A 20,552-nucleotide genomic window follows, 5' to 3' on the forward strand; every position below is an offset into this window, starting at 1 on the left:
TTTAGCATGCAAGTTCTCCATTCCCATGAGGATCTAATTAATCCTAGAGTTTTTGTTGTTCTTCTAGGTTCAACGGTAAACAAAGTGAACCAATTAACATAGCCACCAATGGGCATTCAGACAAAGTATTGTTTAAAATACCCTCTCCATTCAAAGAAAAAAAAAAAAAAAGGAGAGAGAATGTAATCTAGGAAAAAAACTTACTTTGGTTTACAAAATATACCTTAAAATCTTGTTTATTACATCAGCTCCTTAAAATCATCATCACCTTTTTAGAATCATAAAGTTAAGTAGTATATTTTCTTTTAAAGAGAAATCTAGCATGACCTTTCAAAATACTTGAGAGTAAGTCCAAGTTGTATCATGGTTTTGAGGACAAGCTATGAGGGTCTGAGGCAGTGGCATTATGAAGGCTGGAGAAGCTATTAAATATGTTGATAGAGAGACTCTCAGCTGGCTGTTGGAGAACAGTGTCCTTCATCAAGTCCTTGTCCAGATTCTGTATTGTACTAGCCAGCTTGGCTGAGTCTCTCTCATCAGATTAATTAGTAATGTTGGGAAAAATAAAGGGCTGTTGAAGAAATTATTTATCTCTTCAGCATGTGTCTGAAAGGCCAGATTGTGCTTAAAAATCCATGGCACAAAGTGATACTACTCTCTACAATCCCCCACTCTTTTTTCTTTATCATTTTTTTACCTTAATGCACTATATGTGTTTTTTTTTGTTTGTTTTGTTGTGTTTTGTTTGCTTGTTTGTTTTTGGCTGCACCCACAGCATATGGAAATTCCCAGGCCGGTGATCAAAACTTTACCTCCACAGTGACCAGAGCGATTGCATTTGGATTCTTAACCTACTGTACCACAGCAGGAACTTGCACAATATGTGTTTTTAATTTATTTCCTTCAATTCCATAAAAACAGTACTCAAGTGCTATTGGGATGAGTTATAAGCCTTTTTCCTTCTTCCAGTTTTAATGATTACATGTGTAACTGTATCCTCTAAAAGTAGTTGGGATATGTGTGTGTGTGTGTATATATGTATTTTGTTTGTTTTTGTTTTTAGGGCCACACCTCTATCATATGGAATTTCCCAAGCTAGGAGTCAAATCAGAGCCACAGCTGCCAGCCTACACCACATGTTGCTGTCACCATGGAATCCTGACCCTGTCTGAAACCTACACCACAGCTCATGGCAAAGACAGATGCTTAACCCACTGAGCAAGGCCAGGGATCGAACCTACATCCTCATGGATACTAGTCGGTTTTGTAACTTGCTAAGCCCTATCAGGAACTCCTGGGATATGTATTGATGAGCATTGGGATATATATTGATGAGAATCATTGTAACAGCATTGGTCTGTTAATGAATTCATTCAAGAAGAATTTATTAAGGTCCTGCTATGTACTGTGGATTGTTCAAGGTTCTGGAAATAAGAGTGAATAAAGCACAGTTCCTATCTTTTAAGGGACTGCTAAGACAAAGCAAGACTGCAATTAGTTGAAGACAATGCACTGTAGTTGTACTACGATGATGGACAATATAGGATACATGCTATACCAATGGGACAATAATAGGCATTTGCATGTATTAATGTTAATATAATCTGCGGAGAAACCCAGTGAGATAGGTGCTGTGATTAACCCCATTTTGTAGCTGAGGAAACTGACGCAAAATACGTTAAGTAACTTGTTATTTTATTTTATTTTATTTTTTTGGTCTTTTTTGCCATTTCTTGGGCCGCTCCAGCGGCATATGGAGGTTCCCAGGCTAGGGGTCTAATCGGAGCTGTAGCTGCCAGCCTACGCCAGAGCCACAGCAACGCAGGATCCGAGCCGCGTCTGCGACCTACACCACAGCCCACAGCAACGCCGGATCGTTAACCCACTGAGCAAGGGCAGGGATCGAACCCGCAACCTCATGGTTCCTAGTTGGATTCGTTAACCACTGCGCCACGACGTGAACTCCAAGTAACTTGTTGAATGTCACACATCAGCAAGTAGCTGACTCAGCCCACCTGGCACATGAGATACTTAATTTCCGTTCAGCAGGACAGTACTTTCATTTTGGACCTCATAATTTACTCTGTCTCTGCTCTTTCCCTACTTCCCACCCCTGCACATGCAACAAGCCATCCCCTTGCAAGGCCCACAGGAGTATTCAGTTCCTGTACTTTCATGGCTTTTGTTGTCTGGCCTGGCCCCACCCCTTTTTTCCTTTCTTCTGATTTGTACTCAAGAACTAGGTCGGCAGATGATGGGTATAGATAGCTACCTTCTCTTACCTTACTGGATGGGCAGAGATAGATGGTGCCAGTGCTAACATAGCCCTTTGAGTTACCAGTATTGAGCACATGATTTTGGAGAAACTTGAGATCTGAGACAATAACTAAAGAGATTTATCTTTCTAACATTCCCAAGAGTGTATAAACTATAAACAGGGAAACAATATGGTTACACTGACTTAGGTGTGGCTTTAAATATGGCATTCTCTTTAGGACCACAAACATCTTTCTATAAGAGAAGCAAGATTCCATTTATTCATTCAGTATACAGTGATGAGACCCATGTTGCTATTCCTGGTTTTGGGCAGTTTACTATTTCTTTTCTGGAAATGAGATCTATATGTATACTAGTTCAATAATAGACCAATTCCAAGAGTTATCTTAGCAACAAAACGGAATAGTGCTTCAGTAAATTGCCTTGATAGAGGGGGCAAGATATCTGATCATTGGCTCATAGAGTGTTAGAATGGGTAAGGATCTGAGGAATGACTGAATTTACCATTTTTCAAACTTCGAGTCAGTTAGGTACCTCCTTTTCAAGATTTTTAAAAGAATGTGTAATTAGGACTTACATATTATTTAGTTAATATTTTTCTTTAAATCAACTTTGTTTTTATTTAAATAAATTATGTTATACCATAAAGTGAAATCAGTTTTACATGCCATAAATAGAAATATATATATATATATAATTAAATACAATAAGGATAAAAGAATATATTCATTCTAGTTAACAACTTTGTATTTGAAAGATTCTGAACTTAAGGCTTCCTTTCTCTGTTAAAAAGGGGGATTTGCTGATTTGGGGGAGGTGTCAAAGCTATACTAGCACCAAGCTGAGACTTTCTCCTTGACCTTCTTAGAAAAGTTAAAAAGGGCAATGAAAAGGAAATAACTTTCTTTGAGAGTCAGCATTATTTAATACTTTCAATCAGCTCATCTGCTGTTTACACTAATATAGATCCCAAACTTGGAACACGTTAACGTGGTTAAATTTCCTTAGTTTTCAAAGTTGAAAACCTCGATTCATGAAGATCAATTATTGGGCAGGTCAACCCTGGAACCTATGTCTCCTGATTCTCTTGATCCCCCATTTTTTCCCCCAACTCTCTCTCCCTGCAATTACAACAACACAAAAGTGGGATACTTTTAGAGGTAACCTGTCAACTTAGGGCGTGGCCCATCTGAACTCCCCTATAACTAGTTATGGGTGATGCTTTTGGTAATGGAGCGATGTTCCTTTCCTGCCTTCTTTGCGTAGATTTACCATTCCCTTTATATATCTGCTTATTTACTTGCATATACTTATTTGTATTTGAATTTAGTATATGTGGAATTGAATTCTGGAGGTTCTTAAAGTTAAAAGACTGAACTTAATATCAGTGAATCAGCAATAACAATAAGTGCAATTCCCACCCCCACCTGTCATCCCCATCACACTGCCTATGTTGAAGTGATGAAGAGCTGGAGCTTTGCTATTACGCTGGGCACAGTTTATTTTGACCTTGTCAGAGTCTACCTGCTTGTTATTTCCAGTACCTCTTCACATCGCAGGACTTGAAGCAAAAATTGTATTATGCACTTTAAAATTAAAGCTGTAGTAGGGCTTAGGAGCATACCAGAGCAATACACTGGGGCTGGGGGTAGAGGGCTAAGGCACATTATCATTTTCTCTGAGAAACATTTCATCACATTTTCCTTATACTTTACACTTCACTGTGAAAGAAAAAGAGCTGATAGCTGCCCAAAGAAGGCAGATTTTAAATCACAAAATGCTTTTGAGTTTTAGGTTTTGTTTTTGTTTTCTTTCTGAAAATAAATATTATTAGGGTCTTTTTGCTATTGTTACTTTATGGTTATGTTTTTAATTCACTTGTTTTATTGATACTGCAAATTTATTTTTAAAGGTATACATTTTGTTTCCTTTTTAAATTTATTTTCATTTATGCATTTATTTATTTTTGTGTTTTTAGGGCCTCATCTGCGGCATATGGAGGTTCCCAAGCTAGGGGTTGAATCAGAGCTACAGCTGCTGGCCTCTACCACAGCCATAGCAACTTGGCTGCTCCTGTGACCTACACCACAGATTATGGCAACACCAGATCTTTAACCCACTGAGCAAGGCCAGGGATGGAACCTATGTTCTCATGGTTGCTAGTCAGATTCATTTCCGATGAACCATGATGGGAACTCCTCTTTACTTTTTTAAAGTGCGTTTGAAGTTAATGTCAAATAAATGGTAGTCTGAAGACTTTAAAAAAATGTTTAGCCTTTGTATTGTATTAACTATGAAAAGTTAGCACAAACTTAGTGTTAAAATAACAAACATTATCGTACTTTTCTAGAGGTTAGAAGTCTGACATAGGTCTTACTGGTTAAAATCAAGATGTCAGCTGACCTGCATTTTTTTTTTTTTTTTTCTTTTTAAGCTGTAGGGGAGAATCCTTTTTCTTGCTTTTTACAGCAGAGTATCTGCCTTCCTTGGCTCCTGGCCCTTCTCCTCCATCTTCAAAGCCTGCAATGGCTGATCGAGTCTTTCTCATATTGCATCACCCCAACCTCCTTTTTTTCCTTCTTTTTCCACTTTAAGGACCCTCGTGGTTACATTGGGCATGCCTGGATAATCCGGGAAACTCTTCCTATCCTAAGGTCAATTGATTAGCCAATTTAATTGCATCTGCAACCTTAATTCCCCTTTGCTATTTAATGTAACATAGTTTCAAGGATATGAACTTGGGGGGACTTTATTCAGCCTACAGTCTTCCCCAAAGGTATGTATATATGCATTTAAAAATAAAAATAAATATATATTTTGAGCAAAATACAAATTGATTGTAAGGTGATTATGAATTAATTCATTAAAATATTTGTCATGATATAGATTAACATTTTATGGAGACAGTATGTTTGCCTGCGAAAGGCTTAAATTCATTATGAAATCTTTGACTTTTTTTTTACAGTTGGGATGGTCTAATTAAAAGTTTTCTCCCAACTAACCATTCAGTCTTAATCTTTTATGTTTTTGGTATGTGGATATGAAGTTTACAGAGATATTAATTACCTTATTGATAAGCGGACTTTATCAAGTTTGGTTGTGATATGCTTTTTAATTCACTGGTTTCCTTCTCTCCCTGAGTCCATTCTTTCCATTTTATCCTTGTATTTCCTTCTACTCAAAGTGTTTCCTATAATTACTGACAAAAATCAACCTCAGCACTTCCAAAAGAAGCTTCAGATCCTCAGTTGTAGAGAAAAGACTATATTCTACTTTGGATTTACTTTTAATTTGCTCTGGCATATTATAAAAAGATTCACAGATTCTGAATTTCATTACATCAACAGATAGTAAAATTTGGCACCTACTGTGTGCAAAAGTGCTTTCAAATAAGTCAAAACACTTTATAGTTTCTGTTTTCAGAGAGGCAAGATGAAGAAGTTAAACCAGCATAAGAATAATGGATTAATACAGATTGACAAGACAGGAAATGTCACAGGCAGCGCATGATCAATGATTAATGGCTAAATCAGCAGAACAGGAAATAAGTATAATGAGTTCTGAGAAAGGATAACTCTCTTTGTGTTGTGTGTACCCCATGTCCATATATTACCCATTACCACTTAATTAACTCCATCAAGCATGCCCCCAAAGCCTTGGCGGTTCTCCACGTCATCATTAACCTGTCCTTGTAGAAGGAAAAACCTTTGTATCAGATGCAAGTAGAGTTATAAAGCCCATGCTAATATTCGGGGTAGAATTATGACTGTTTTCAGAAATCTGGGGTTAATAGGGTCATTTGAAAAAGGTAGTTGGCATAAAGTACTCATGATGAGTGCTCAGCAAATATTAAAATGAAATAAGACTCAGTTCTTATTATTTTCCAGATTGATATACACTTTCCTAATTTTTAGCTATATGTTATTTTAATCTTTAAGACTTTTATTATCTTTGGGGAATTTCCCAAGTTATTAGTTGCATTAGTAAATCTTTTTGTCTCCTTTTTTGTTTTTTTAGGGCCTCACCCTAGGCATATGGAGCTGCCCAGGCTAAGGGTCCAATTGGAGCTGTAGCCACTGGCCTGTGCCACAGCCACAGCCACGTGGCATCTGAGTCACGTCTACGACCATAGCTCATGGCCACATCAGATCCCCAGCCCACTGAGCAAGGCCAGGGATCCAACCCACATCCTCATGGATACTTAGTCGGGTTTGTTAAACACTGAGCCACGATGGGAACTCCTGAATTACTAAATTTAAAATTAACAGTAAATTTAATTTACATGTTTTTCTGTCATTAATGAGCATTAAATAAAATCCAGCCTGATATCATTTTAAGTAATATATTCTGTCAAAGGACCACTTTCATTCATCTCAAATTGTGAATGTCTATATGGGATAGGCTCATTTCACTTTAATTATATAATTTTAGCCTATCCTAAGAAATTTAAAACCATAGAGCACTATTTTTTAAAAAGGCTTTTTTTTTCCTTGTTAGTTTAAGATGAAAGGGTAGAGTTTTCAAGGCACAGACTTTGTTCATTAGTAATTATTTACATCCTGACTTATTCCCTGGTAATCATATTTCTTAGATGTGTATTGCTTTTGAAAGTTTTAATTGGACTATTTTTGATATTGAAAAAGACATTCTGTAGAATAACCCATTGTTGTTGTATGACTTTTAATTTCTTGCCTCTCTTAAGCTTTTCTTTCCATTCTTTATAATTGCATTTTATAACAACAGTTATACCTCAGTTTTATATTTGCATATGCAATTTCCACATGATCCTCGCAACAATCTTGCTGATGTGAGATGATTGAGTGAGATGATTCAGGGAACGACTGGTTGTCAAATTGCAGCTAAATCTTGGGGAGGTGAAGTGCATTTATGATAAAATTTTCTGTCTATGCAGTCTTCCATCCTCGTCACAGCATATCTCTGCCTGATGCTTCACTCCATTATAGGTATCTCTCTTTCTCTAGTGTTCTCATCTCAATAAGATTAAACTACTTGACAGTAGAATGTGCTTTGGCTAGTGGCAAATACCTAGAAATTCTTCTTTCTCCTGTCTCATTATTCACACCAGCCATCACTGGTGAGACTACTTTATAGAGAACATTATTTTCATGCATGAGTGTGTATTTTTACACACACATTTGCAAAGGAAGAAAGCAAAGGGTTAGGAGGAAGTTGACTTGGAGAACCTGGCTAACTGCTCACCAAATCTCTTTTCCTCATCTTCCCACTGGACTACATTTCCAGTCTTCTTTGTGGTAGTTGGCAGCCAAATGATAGCTGATGCGTGTTTGTAGAATCAATATGTGTCATGTCTAGGCTTGACCTGTTAACAACCTCTTATATGTAATCCTCTATAACCTCTCCCTGGCAGACACTGCAGCTTGACACCTGAAGTGAGCCTGGAAATGTGGTATTGAAGATGACAAAGACACAATATGGGAGGAGCCTGGGTCTCTGAATCACTGCCTGGAGGAGAGTTCCCTGCTGCTCTGGATTACTGTTATTGTAATTTACATAAACAACACCTGTACTTCTCTTGAGTTTGAGTATTTGGCATTTTGATATAACAGCTAAAATTAACTTAATTGGTACACTTGGGTCTGCCAAAATTATTCCTCAGTTTCCTCTTTTATAAAACAAAGGAATTTGCCATACTGGCCTCCTTCCCAAACACACTAAACACTTGAGACTTCCCTCTGTGTTTGCTGTTTCCTCCGCTTGAAAACTCTTTTCTCAGAAATTCACAGAGAGTAACTGGAGAGGCTACTTCCAGCCCAGTGGTCAGGGAAAGCCTCAGTTCACCCTCAGTATAGATCTTATCATTGAGGCCTCCCTGGCCACTCTAAGGATAATAACATCTCTCCTTCTTCATTATTCTTTTCTCTCCTTATCTTGATCTTGTTTCTTTTATAATACAATTATCAAGCAGTTGATCTAATTATTTTATTTGGCACTCAGTAAAATATTTGTTAAAGAATCATGTGAATGAAATGCTTTCCAAGCAAGGTGCCAAACAGCTCTAAAAGATTATGTTCCCTAAATTCAAGAATTTTGAATCCAAGGGGAAAAATAAAATATATTTTAAAAAATCAATTTTAAATACACAAAAGCATATAAACTTTTTAAGCCATCTATTGCCAAAAATGTAAGGGAAGATAAAGGTCCTAATAATTATTGAGTACTTATTAAGTATTGTATACTAAAATTTCCAAAATATTTTTTCATTTGATGACCCAGAAAAGTCAGTATTATCTTACCTATTTTATAGCTGAGGAAACAGGTGAAGAGGACTGGAATAGAAGCTTCATGAGAGTAGAATAATATCTGTTTTATTCACCATTATATCTCTGGCATTTAGCAAAGCTTCTGACAGAAAGGAAGAACAGAAAGTATGTTAAATAATTTGTCTATAGTGAGATGACTAGGATTAGAACACATTTTTACCTAAATACCAAGTCCATGCTTTTTTTCACTTCTGAGGATGGCAAATATGTGGCCATCTCATCCATTTCCTCACTCTGTGCTGTTCTTTTTTCTCTTCCATCTGATGAGAGGCTGTTCCTTTAGTGAGCAAATGTCTGAGTTGTTTCCCTTTGTTAAGCCTCAGCCCAGCCATCATCTCAGTGCAGAGGCTTTCCCTGACCGCTGGATTGGAAGTAGCCTCTCCAGTTACTCTCTGTGAATCACCTATTTGTCACTTTTATAGCCTTTACAGCCCTACCACTATATACAATTATCTTATTTATTTATTTGCTTTTTATATGTCTCTTTAATCTAGTAGAATATAAATTCCACAGGCATAGAGACTTCCTCTGTCTCTGTCCATAATGCCTGACATATAGTTGATGCTCAATAAATATTTGTTGAATAAGTGATTGAATCAATGAATCAATAATTTGATCAATGTTGCCATTGTTTTCCTATGCTCATGCAGATATTATTAATCAAGCATGTCACTCTTTCCTGCCAAGTCCAAACTCATACTCAGAAAATTTTGCAATGCAGCCTGCTAGGCACATGATACTCAAAGTGTGACTCACTGAACAATAACACAATATCACCAGAGAGTTGGTTAGAAATGCAGTTTCTCAGGCCCCACCCAGACCTACTGTATCAAAATCTACATTTTAACAAGATCCTGAATTATTCCTGTTTCCATCAAATTGTGAGAAACATGACCGTAGGAATACAGATAATACCAATCAAATAGGCTTGGCAAATAAGAGAAACCCTCTGTACCATCTCTGTGTGATTCTCCATGATACTTATCCAGAGCTAGACCTCCAGCTTTGGCATTATTATGTATTATCTGGAGTGGTTAGGTCTGTGTGGATTTAATGTGGAAATGTTTCATAGAAAAGATGAGCTTCAAGTGTTTAAAAAATGAGAAAAGGGATTTGGTTTGCTGCAAAGGGGGAGAGAAGCATCCTAGGTCAAAGAAAACTTAACAAGTCCATCTATCAGCTAACCAAGGGAATAGATGAGCATCTTCATGTAGAGTTGGATGGACACTTGGTCCAGAGCAGTACTTACTTCTAGTGAATGGATGTAGAGGAAGGGAAATTAAAGTAATGGCAGAGGAAACAGATGAAAGGGGCACAAAGACAGAACAGGGCTATTTGGGGGGGGGCAGGTGAAGAATGACATTAGCAGTTAAAAGTGGGTGTGTTGGTGGTGGGGGAAACTATCAGGGGCAATTAAATTTGGTAAGAAGAATGTTATGCATGTTCTTAGAGAAAATAATTATACTAGGTGGTGAGGACACAGGTTATAATGTGAGAAGTTGCCAAATTAAAGGCTTTAACAAAAAAGAGGCTGATGAATAAAGGAATCTTGAATATTGATCACTTAATCATCAGGTTTACAGTTAAAGGAATCACAGAGAGAAGAGAATTTAGCTGGAAAGGTGATGGGCTCAAAAATTACCTCCTTGGATCTAGGCAACTGGCCCTGAGCTCTGAGTCTTAGAGGGCTTACCTTGTGTCTTTCCCTGTTGGGTGAGGAGGGAGGAACCAAGGGGACCTGCCCACTTGGAGTCTCTGGTCCCCTTTTTTAGAACATGGGTCCATAAACCAGCCTCTAGAACTCCAAACGAAAGTCCCTACCTAAATGACCCCAAGGTAATTTTTTTTTTGGCTTTTTAGGGCTACACCTGTGCGTAGGTTCCTAGGCTAGGGGTTGAATCAGAGCTGCAGCTGCAGGCCTATGCCGCAGCAGCACCAGATCCAAGCCTTGTCTGCAGCCTACACCACAGCCCACGGTGTAGTTACTGCCAGATCCTTAACCCACTGAGCAAGGCCAGGGATCGAACCTTCATCCCCATGGACACTAGTTGGATTTCTTTCCACTGTGCCACAATAGGAGCTCCCCTAAGGTCGTTTCTAGAGCCCATGAAGACTTCTTCCTTTGGGCCAATATGTTAAGGGCAGGACTTCATCCTTATAGTGCAGATATCTAAGCTCAAGTGGTGTCCAGGGGGTTTGGGGGCCGTGGAGTGGGTGTAGTCTGAACAAAGCTTACCTTTGTCTTCTAGGTTGCCACACATATGCCTGCAAGACCTGAAATAGTCAGGATGGAGGTGGGAATGTGAAGAGAAGGGGGCTAGGCCAAGGGGTGGGGCTGGCAGCTTCCAACTGCATTATTGCCCTGAGGCTGCTATTGGACTCAAGTGATGTTGTTACTCTGTTCTATTCTCCATGAATCTTTTTTTTTCCCTTTAGGGGAAAAGATGTCTTCATAACTTATGAATTTAATTAATTTTGCTTGAATCTTCAATTAAGGAAGTTGAATGATACACAGCTGAGTGCAATATATTTACTGATTCTTCAAGCATTCATTCATAAGGCATCAATATGGTGTCTTCAGTAAATATTTGCACTCCCAGTGCAGATGTGGGACTAATCAGAGTGCTATAGGGGAAAATATAGATTAGATTCAGCCCCTATTTTTAATACATTTCCATTTTTAGGCAGGATCTTTTATCCAGAGAGCCATTTCTAGTATACTAAAATTAACCACCACGTGATTGTAGCATTTACAGTAACATCATGCTTGTGTCTTGCATCTCTGTCTCCTTGTTAATTCCTCAGCCTCTCCATTTATTTTCCATGTTCACAAAGGTTAATTGACATCCACTACTGTTTATATGAGGAATTCCTTGGTGAGTCTTAGTGGTAGCCACTTTGCAAGGTTTCAGTTCAGTTGAGCAGGGACTTTGATAGTCAATCTACAAGGCTCTCTAGAAGCCTAGCACTTAATTGAAGTGCACTACCCCTGACTGGGCTGGATTGTTAGACATGGGGGGAAGTTTGATTTTCTTGCCTCTTTAAATGGCTTAATCCTTCATACACTGACTCCCTCTTCAGGTTCTTATAGGTACTTTCTCCCTTTGCTGAGAGATATGCGGACAGAACAGTAGTGATTTACTAGTGATTTGCTGATGCCTCAGGCTGAGGTAGGGCAGCAAGAACACATACGTTTGGAAACTGTTTTTCGGTTGGTATACAGATTAGTATACATGGTGTTGTTTTCCATACATCAATAATGCAGAGTAGGCACTGCAGATACGATCCCTCCTACTACACTGAGGGGGAGCTGAGGCTAAGGTCCCAGTGCTGGGTGAGGGAGCAGCAACTGAGACCCCAGACCTTCTGACTCCTGGTCCAGCGCTTGTCTCCTACTTGGACCTCTTTTCTTTGGAGTGAGGATCAATTGTCCTTGCTGTGGAAGCCCCCATGCTCTGTACATTTTGAGCATCAGTGATTCTCAAAGACGTTACTTTTTGTTTCTGAGTTGGTGGTTGACGCCTAGCTGCTCCCTTCCCATACCTTCAATTTCTGTGGGTGATGCTTGTGTGTTGTTCACCTTTTTTTCCACTGGTTAGTCTTTCAGGGCTTGAAATCATTGTCCCTTGCTGTTGTCACTTAAAGAATACAATGTACTTGTCTTATAGCAAGATATATAACAAATACAGAATTATGTGTGCATGGGTTATTATGTTGTTTTGTGATTTTATTCCTGTTATCACCAGCTGGAATCGATGTAAAAAACTAGGTTGGAGGTGATTTACCCCAATTGTTGATGGTTTGCCAGAGGAGGGGAAATCATGTCAATTTTTTCCGAAGTGGATAAGTGTTTAGGGTTGAGATTTCCATGGCACTGTTACCTCTCATAAAATCACCTCCTTATCCTTGTCATTTGGATCCAGAGAAATAATGTCCACGAGGTCAGAAAAATGGGGCTCATACCTCTCCCCTTCAGCTTCTTCCTGTTCCACATCTACAGGCCCAGTAATGGTGCCCAGCCAGCATCTTGGCTGAGGCTGCATGCAGACCCATGGCGGTCTGCCCTCCAGTGTGTGCAAAGCACCATCTGTGGTTGCTGGCCCCATGGCAGTGCCGCATCTCTGGGACTGAGTGGGCATCAGAAGCTTCCAAACCTCCGGCTCTTCTGCCTGAGGTGGGCTGCCAGCTCCTAACAGGTCTTTCACTCATGCTTCAGTTTCACAGTATCTAAAAGGACCCCTAGATGGACCAGAGTGTACCCTTGCCTGCACTTGATGCTTTTCAGGTTCATGGAAGAAGCTGGGGAGCTTTGGAGCTCACTTTCCATAGCCCCTGACCAGCTTGAGGGGTGGGGATTATTAAAGACTTTCCAAGCAGCAGGCTTGAATTTCCAAAACCAAACTCATAGAATAATCTTGCCAAATATGATATTGGGCTTTTGCTCTATTTTAAATTCCTCTGCCGCCGAGCATGAGATGTGTGGAATTGCAGTATCCCACGTGGTCTCTCCCTGAGTTAGGTATATGTAGACATATGCTGAACAGCACTTGCAGAAGTTGAATTCTTACCTAATGCTGTTCATAGGGAGTCTTGTAGCCAAAGCCTTTTAAATCAAAGAGAATCATCAGGGAGAACAAAAGGTAATCTCCTGCCTTTAAGAGATGGGCCCTAATGTTGTTCCATTAACTGTCTGCCTTAAATATCTGAATAGTTTAAGTAACTGGAGTGCATTTGTATCCCTGACTCTATCCTCATTAGGCAGGATGAGCATTAGACATGCACACATGTGCACACACACGCACACATGTACGCTCTACAGTCTGGTTCCTGTGAGGGTACAGTATTTGTCGCTGTTTATCATTGATTGAAATATATGAGATCTCTGTTATGAAATGTTCTGTCTCCAAAAACAGATATTGCTTCTCTTTTAGAAAATTATCCTTGGCTGGATCCCTGAAACTTTAATTAAAATCCTGGTTTCTCTTTAAAAAAAAAAAGTTACTGCATTTCAGACAGCGTGGATATAAAAGGGTGAGGCCAGGAACCAAAGTGTTTCACTGGTGGAATGGAAGGGATGGGACCTTTCCATGAGGGACTGACCAAAGAGCCACCTGGGCCAGCTAGTCTTATGGTCTGCAGGGACAGCTCCTGGGGAGAAATCTACAACTTATGAAGGCTAGCCCATCAGCCCGGAGTCCCTAGTTTGAAGGTGATTATTGGAAGCAGTCACAAAATTTTCTTCCATTTGTGCCCTTGACATTGTCCGGGCTATGATAAAGAAAATACTAAAAAGATTATCATTAATTATTTAAGTCATTTATACATATTGTTATAGACTGAATGTGTCTTTTCAAATTTCATACATTGAAGCCCCAGCCCTCAATGTGACAGCATTTGGAGGTAGGACACTTGAGAGGTGATTACGTTTGGATGAGGTCATGAGGGTGGATCCCATGATGGACTTAGTGTCCTTGTGAGAAGAGGAAAAAGGCACCAGGATACAGTGAGAGAGTGGCTGTCTACAAGCCAGGAAGAGGGCTCTCACCAGGAACTGAACCTGTAGGCACCTTGATATCAGAATTCCTAGCCTCTCAGAACGATGAGAAATAAATGTCTGTTGTTTAAGCCACCCAGTCCATGAGATTTTTGTTGCAGCAGCCTGGGGAAGGCTAAGACATGTATTTTAGTAAGCAGTTAATTTTCAACTTCCCCACTGGACTGTGAGCCACATGAGGGCAGGAGCCACCTCTGTGTTGTCCACTGCCTCATCCCTGGCACCTAGCCTGGAATGTGGGAGTGAGTTGCCCCCTCAAAATTTGTGGAGTGGCTGTAGAGGCACATGGCATACAAGGAATACGGCATGTGACTGACATAGTCCCTGTCACCACAGGTTAATGGGGTATTGAAGGCAATTGGACACTTTTTTTCTTCTTTTTAGGGCTGCATGTACAGCATATGGAGGTTCCCAGGCTAGGGGTCAAATAGGAGCTATAGCTGCCTGCCTGCACCACAGCCACAGCAACACAGGATCTGAACCATGTCTGTGACCTACACCACAGCTCACAGCAATGCTAGATCCTTAACCCACTGAGCCAGGCCAGGGATCAAACCTGTATCCTCATGGATACTAGTCAGGTTTGTTACCACTGAGCCACACTGTAATGGTAGTGGTGCTTTTGGACACTTTTGGTTATTATAATATGTGTTACTATTTCTTTAGTAACTTATGATGCACCAGGCACTTTTCAGATTTTAACTTTCAAAATCACTTAATAAGGTAGGTATTTTTCTTCCTTTCACAAAGGAGGGAGCAATGGGGAATTTAAACGGCTAATCTAAAGCCCCTCTCAGTAGAGAATCTTGCTTTCAATCTCAGGTCTCCAGCATCTCTGTAGTGCTACCGCCTTTGAACCTTTGTGCTTTTCCTTCTCTTTGTGCTTCAAGGTCAAGCTTTTCTGATTTTCTAAACTGAGAACTAGAGGAGATATAAAGCATTTTTATTTTTTTGTCTTTTTGTCTTTCTAGGGCCGCACCCATGGCATATGGAGCTTCCCAGGCTAGGGGTCCAATCTGAGCTGTAGCTGCCAGCTGTGTCTGCAACCTACACCACAGCTCATGGCAACGCTGGATCCTTAACCCACAGAGCAAGGCCAGGGATCCAGCCTGCATCCTCATGGATGCTAGTCGGGTTCATTAACTACTAAGCCATGACAGGAACTCCAAAAAAACACATTTTTAGTAGATTGTTACATAAACAGGTTTATATTTTAGTTGGTCACATGAGCTTTGTCTTCAAAATACCTGCCAGGATTGGTTTCTTCCTGAGTGAATGCAAGTGGTGCTGGGTTTGGGGAGAGGTGGGGAATAGTGGGAGAGGCTGAGTGAGCCTTCCACCCTGAGCTGTTCTTACTATCACCGTGGGTGGGCTTGGGGGACGTAGAATGAGCCTGTGCTGAAAGTCAAAGAGGGGTGGGCTGGTAGACTGGCTGGCTATCCTAGGATGGTGTGGCTATATTCTCCTCTTCCACCTCTTTAGAGTAGCTGGGGATACTCCTCCACCACCAGAGATTAGGAGCAGAGCTTGGAGGAGCTATGCCAGCAATCCCCCAGCCCACCCTCTCAGGCCCTCTCCCTTATTAGAATGGGATCGGCCGTGGAGGGAGGGAACCTTGGAGGGAGGGGACTGGCTGGCAGCCTGGTTTCTGGCTGTGTGACCACTCTGCTTGAGTGTTCCAGCATCTGTCACTCACTAGGGGGTCCACTGGGAGTGGAGCCCAAGCAGTTGCTGAAGCAGAGGAAGGAAGGAGCTGGCAGACAGTGTGCCTGTGTACATGCTCTGACTTCCTCAGTGCCCTCCCCCACCATGGAGAAGTGGAGAAGCAGAAGCAAACTATATCCTGGGTCCCCAGCTCCTCAGGCTGAAGGTTCCCCTCAAGAGATTTGATTTGCTGAGAAGGTACCTTTAAGCAGTGAGATGGTAGACTCCAGAATTCTCTTGTGGAGGTGCCAGTGTAGCACAGAAATGGCTCAGTCAGAGAGTGTACTCAGATGTTTTGGCAGAGAAATCACAAACTCAAAGCCTGTCCTGTCCTCTCATTCTGCAGATAAGGAAACAGAAGCCCAGAGAGGTTATATGAATGAACAGAATATTTGGACTTTCTTATGCCTTCGGCTTTGGCTTCCACCGTTTATTCAGAACCTGCAGACCAGGCTCCAGAGCACACTGATTAAGTGTGAGCCTTTCACATGGTGGTGCAGGTTAGCTTGAGTGGCTCTGGAGCTTGAGTCTATATGTGGCAGTAGATGGCATGCCCGCATCTCAGTTACTAGAAAGCTGATAACCATTGTCTTGAATTGCTATTACTCCTGTGGGTCGAGGAGGGGACTAATCAGAATCACCGGGGGAGGTTTTGTTCAAAATCCATGTGCAAACTCTGCTTGCCTCCCCCACCAAGAGGGAACCCAAAAGGAAGAAGAGATGGTGGTGAGCATGGGTATTTGTAAGTACTTCCGATATGCCCATCCCTTCCTGAGAACTGATGTGGTTCTACCTGACAAAGGTAAGCTCCTTGAGGGAGGGTCTTGTCTTTTTTTTTTTTTTTGAGAAGTTTAAAAAATACCTTTATTAATTTAGTGCATTAATATTTTCCTTTTCATACAGAAGAAGAGAGATCTACGATTTTTTTAAATTATTTATTATTATTTTTTTTCCCACTGTACAGCAAGGGGGTCAGGTTATCCTTACATGTATACATTACAATTACATTTTTCCCCCAGCCTTTCTTCTGTTGCAACATGAGTATCTAGACAAAGTTCTCAATGCTATTCAGCAGGATCTCCTTGTAAATCTATTCTAAGTTGTGTCTGATAAGCCCAAGCTCCCAATCCCTCCCACTCCCTCCCCCTCCCATCAGGCAGCCACAAGTCTCTTCTCCAAGTCCATGATTTTCTTTTCTGAGGAGATGTTCATTTGTGCTGGATATTAGATTCCAGTTATAAGTGATATCATATGGTATTTGTCTTTGTCTTTCTGGCTCATTTCACTCAGTATGAGGTTCTCTAGTTCCATCCATGTTGCTGCAAATGGCATGATGTCATTCTTTTTTATGGCTGAGTAGTATTCCATTGTGTATACATACCACATCTTCCGAATCCAGTCATCTGTTGATGGACATTTGGGTTGTTTCCATGTCTTGGCTATTGTGAATAGTGCTGCAATGAACATGCGGGTGCACGTGTCTCTTTTAAGTAGAGTTTTGTCCGGATAGATGCCCAAGAGTGGGATTGTGGGGTCATATGGAAGTTCTATGTATAGATTTCTAAGGTATCTCCAAACTGTTCTCCATAGTGGCTGTACCAGTTTTGTCGTAAATATCCACAGCATCAGATGGCGTGACTAATTCACATGACATTGTTGAGTGGATGGATGAAGCAGATGGCAGTAGAAAGATAAGAAAAAATCTATAATCTAGACAAAACTACAATTCAGAAAGATACATGCACCCCTATGTTCACTGAAACACTATTCACAATAGCCAAGACATGGAAACAACCTGAATGTCCATCAACAGATGAATGGATTAAGACGATGCGCTACATATATACAATGAAATACTACTCAGCTATTAAAAAGGACAAATAATACCATTTGCAGCAACATGGATGCAACTAGAGATTCTCATACTAAGTGAAGTAAGTCAGAAAAAGAAAGGCAAATACCATATAATATCACTTATATGTGGAATCTAAAACATGGCACAAATGAACCTAGCTACGAAACAGAAACAGACTCAAGGACATAGAGAATGGACATTTGGTTGCAAAAGGGGAGTGTGGAGGGAGTAAGATGAATAGGGAGTTTGGGGTTAGTAGATGAAAACTATTACATTTAGAATGGTTAAGCAATGAGGTCCTACTGTATAGCACAGGGAACTATGTCCAGTCTCTTGGGATAGACCATGATGGAAAAGAATATTAAAAATGTTTATGTATATATGGGTATGACTGGATTACTTTGCTATATAGCAGAAATTGGCATAACATTTTAAATCAACTACACTCAGAGTTCCCATCATGGTGCAGTGGAAACAAGTCTGACTGGGAACCATGAGGTTACAGGTTCAGTCCCTTGCCTAGCTCAGTGGGTTAAGGATCTGGCCATAAGCTGTGGTGTAGGTTGCAGACTCAGCTCGGATCTGGTGTTGTTGTGGCTCTGGTGTAGGCCGGTAGCAACGGCTCCGATTAGATTCCTAGCCTGGGAACCTCCATATTTCCATGGGTCCAGCCCTAAAAAACCAAAAGACAAAATCAATCAGTCAATCAACTATACTCTAATAAAAAATGAAATAAAAAAAGTCAGGACTTCCCACCGTGGCGCAGCAGAAATGAATCTGACTAGGAACCAGGAGGTTGCGGCTTTGATCCCTGGCCTCGCTCAGTGAGTTGCCGTGAACTGTGGTGTAGGTTGCAGATGCAGCTTGGTTCTGATGTGGCTGTGGCCGGCAGCTGTAGCTCCAATTGGACCCCCTAGCCTGGGAACCTCTATATGCCCTTAAAAAACAACAACAACAACAACAACAACAACAAAAGAAAGTCAGAAAAAATCTAGGCAAAAAGGACTGGGCCTTGGAATGGGAGGTTACCTGAAGCCTACTCTGTCAATACATGTTTATTGAGTATGCTTAAAGGGGAGACTGGCCATCTCCAGCCATCTTGCCATTGACCTCTATCAATAAGTATAAACACTGTTCTGCCCTTGACCTCAAGAGTTAAGATAATAAATAGCTTAATTGGTTGTCATTAATTCCACTTGGAATTTATTATAGATAAATGTGGCCTTGAAGAGAATCACTCCCACTCTCAGCCCAGGCATTTTATCCTGAGCATCCCAAAGGTGCATGGGTAGTAAAACAAATAAAATCGGCCTCCCACCTCTACCATCCCATCGACAGCACATTTTCTATTGAGTCCAGGCAAATGGCCATTTGCAAGGTTGGATGAGTAGTGAAGCCACACAGGCACAATGTAATATGACAACATTCTTCATGGTAATACTGTCTTCCTCATTACATTTGAATATAGATTGCCCGTGTGCAATGCTCCCAACCTCGCTCTCTATTCGAGAGCCCAGGAGTTCTTCAAACAAGGTGAAGCCCACGTGTGCTCCCTAGAAATTATTAGCCTATTTGTAAGCCTAAACAAAATCACAGCTATTGTCTCTAAGAACTTAATTTGCCAAAGCTCTTTTCTTCCTATTCTTAATTATGTATATATTTATAGACTTGAGCCACCTGCCTGCTCAATGCTCATGTATAGCCATATCTCTTATGTGCCACTTAATGGCTCAGGGCGCTTCTTTTATACTCTCTTTGCTTCAAACTCTACATTTAAATATGTGTACTTAGCTCAGCTTCTGAGTATTAAAACATTTTTTTCTCCACTTCCTTGAAAAGCTGTGAACAAGCCTTTTAGCATTTTATCTGGACCAAACAGTAGTGGTTTTACACAAGAAATGAGAACTCTGTAAGTAAATCTGTGTATTTATATGACTAAAGTGCATTATAAAAAGAAGCAATAAATCCAGTTTTCTACATAAAAGGAATTAGGTTTTCCAGTTTACCTCTGCATCGGGATTAATAAAATGTGCAACAAATAGCTGATGGAATGATCCATTTGAAGTTTGTAAAGGCATCTTGGGAGGCTGGCAGGAGTAGCCTTTTTCTTTTTTCAGAAAAAGGATGCCTGTTAATTTTTTGATTCAGTCTTGTTCCTGAATGACTGTTTTAAAATGAGCTGAGAGACTGTTACCTGCCCATTTCTGCATGGCTGAGTAAATTCACACGTAAATCCAAGTTTCTCTTCATTTCCATCACTATACGTCTCCAAATTACAGAGAATTCATTCCTGAGCTGGAGAGGTGCCAGAAGTTTCTCATCTAGCTATCTGTGGGCTGCCTTTTTCTTTCCCCTCTTTGAGGCTTTCTGATGCCTAGAGTGAGCTCAACTCAAAGGTTTCCAGCCACACGCTCGCCTCGCATTCCCCCACAGTCACACCGAGCTCTGGGATTCTGAGGAACACCGTGCGCCAGCATCTGATTCACAGTCTCCTTTTACCTGCAGGTGTTCCAGAAACTTCAAAATGCGTCTGGTAATGTATTTGCTTCTCTAAACATGCCACTTTGGTATGCGTTATATGCAGCTGCTTATTATTTTATAAATTCTGTCTTCTCAATAGCATGCATGCTAAAATGTCAAAGGGGGCTTGTAGGACAGTGTAAGCTTAATTACTGGTCTAGATGTGTGTGTGTGTGTCCCTGTTAATGTAGGCATGTTTGCATAAATATGTATTATTTATGTACACATTTGTCTGCACAGACAGATTTCACTAAAGGAATCTTATTGAAAGCACTACTTTTTATGTACATCCAGGTTCTGTAATCAGATCTGTAAACATCTTACATAGCAGCAAGTAAAT

The 20,552-nt window shown here is 40.5% G+C and overlaps 1 protein-coding gene across 1 annotated transcript in view; it reads left to right on the plus strand.

Annotated features, from left to right (window-relative positions):
• The first annotated feature begins 20,115 nt into the window (after window positions 1-20,115).
• The window catches only part of IQCJ (IQ motif containing J), a 196,710-nt gene continuing 196,273 nt past the window's right edge, over window positions 20,116-20,552 (plus strand). The window contains exon 1 of the mRNA XM_047752456.1: window positions 20,116-20,225. Within this exon, the coding sequence (XP_047608412.1) occupies window positions 20,217-20,225 (9 nt within the window). The 5' untranslated portion in view covers window positions 20,116-20,216. The remainder of the gene's footprint in view (window positions 20,226-20,552) is intronic.

Source organism: Phacochoerus africanus, chromosome 1 (genome assembly GCF_016906955.1).
Source record: "Phacochoerus africanus isolate WHEZ1 chromosome 1, ROS_Pafr_v1, whole genome shotgun sequence".
NCBI classification, from domain to species: domain Eukaryota; kingdom Metazoa; phylum Chordata; class Mammalia; order Artiodactyla; family Suidae; genus Phacochoerus; species Phacochoerus africanus.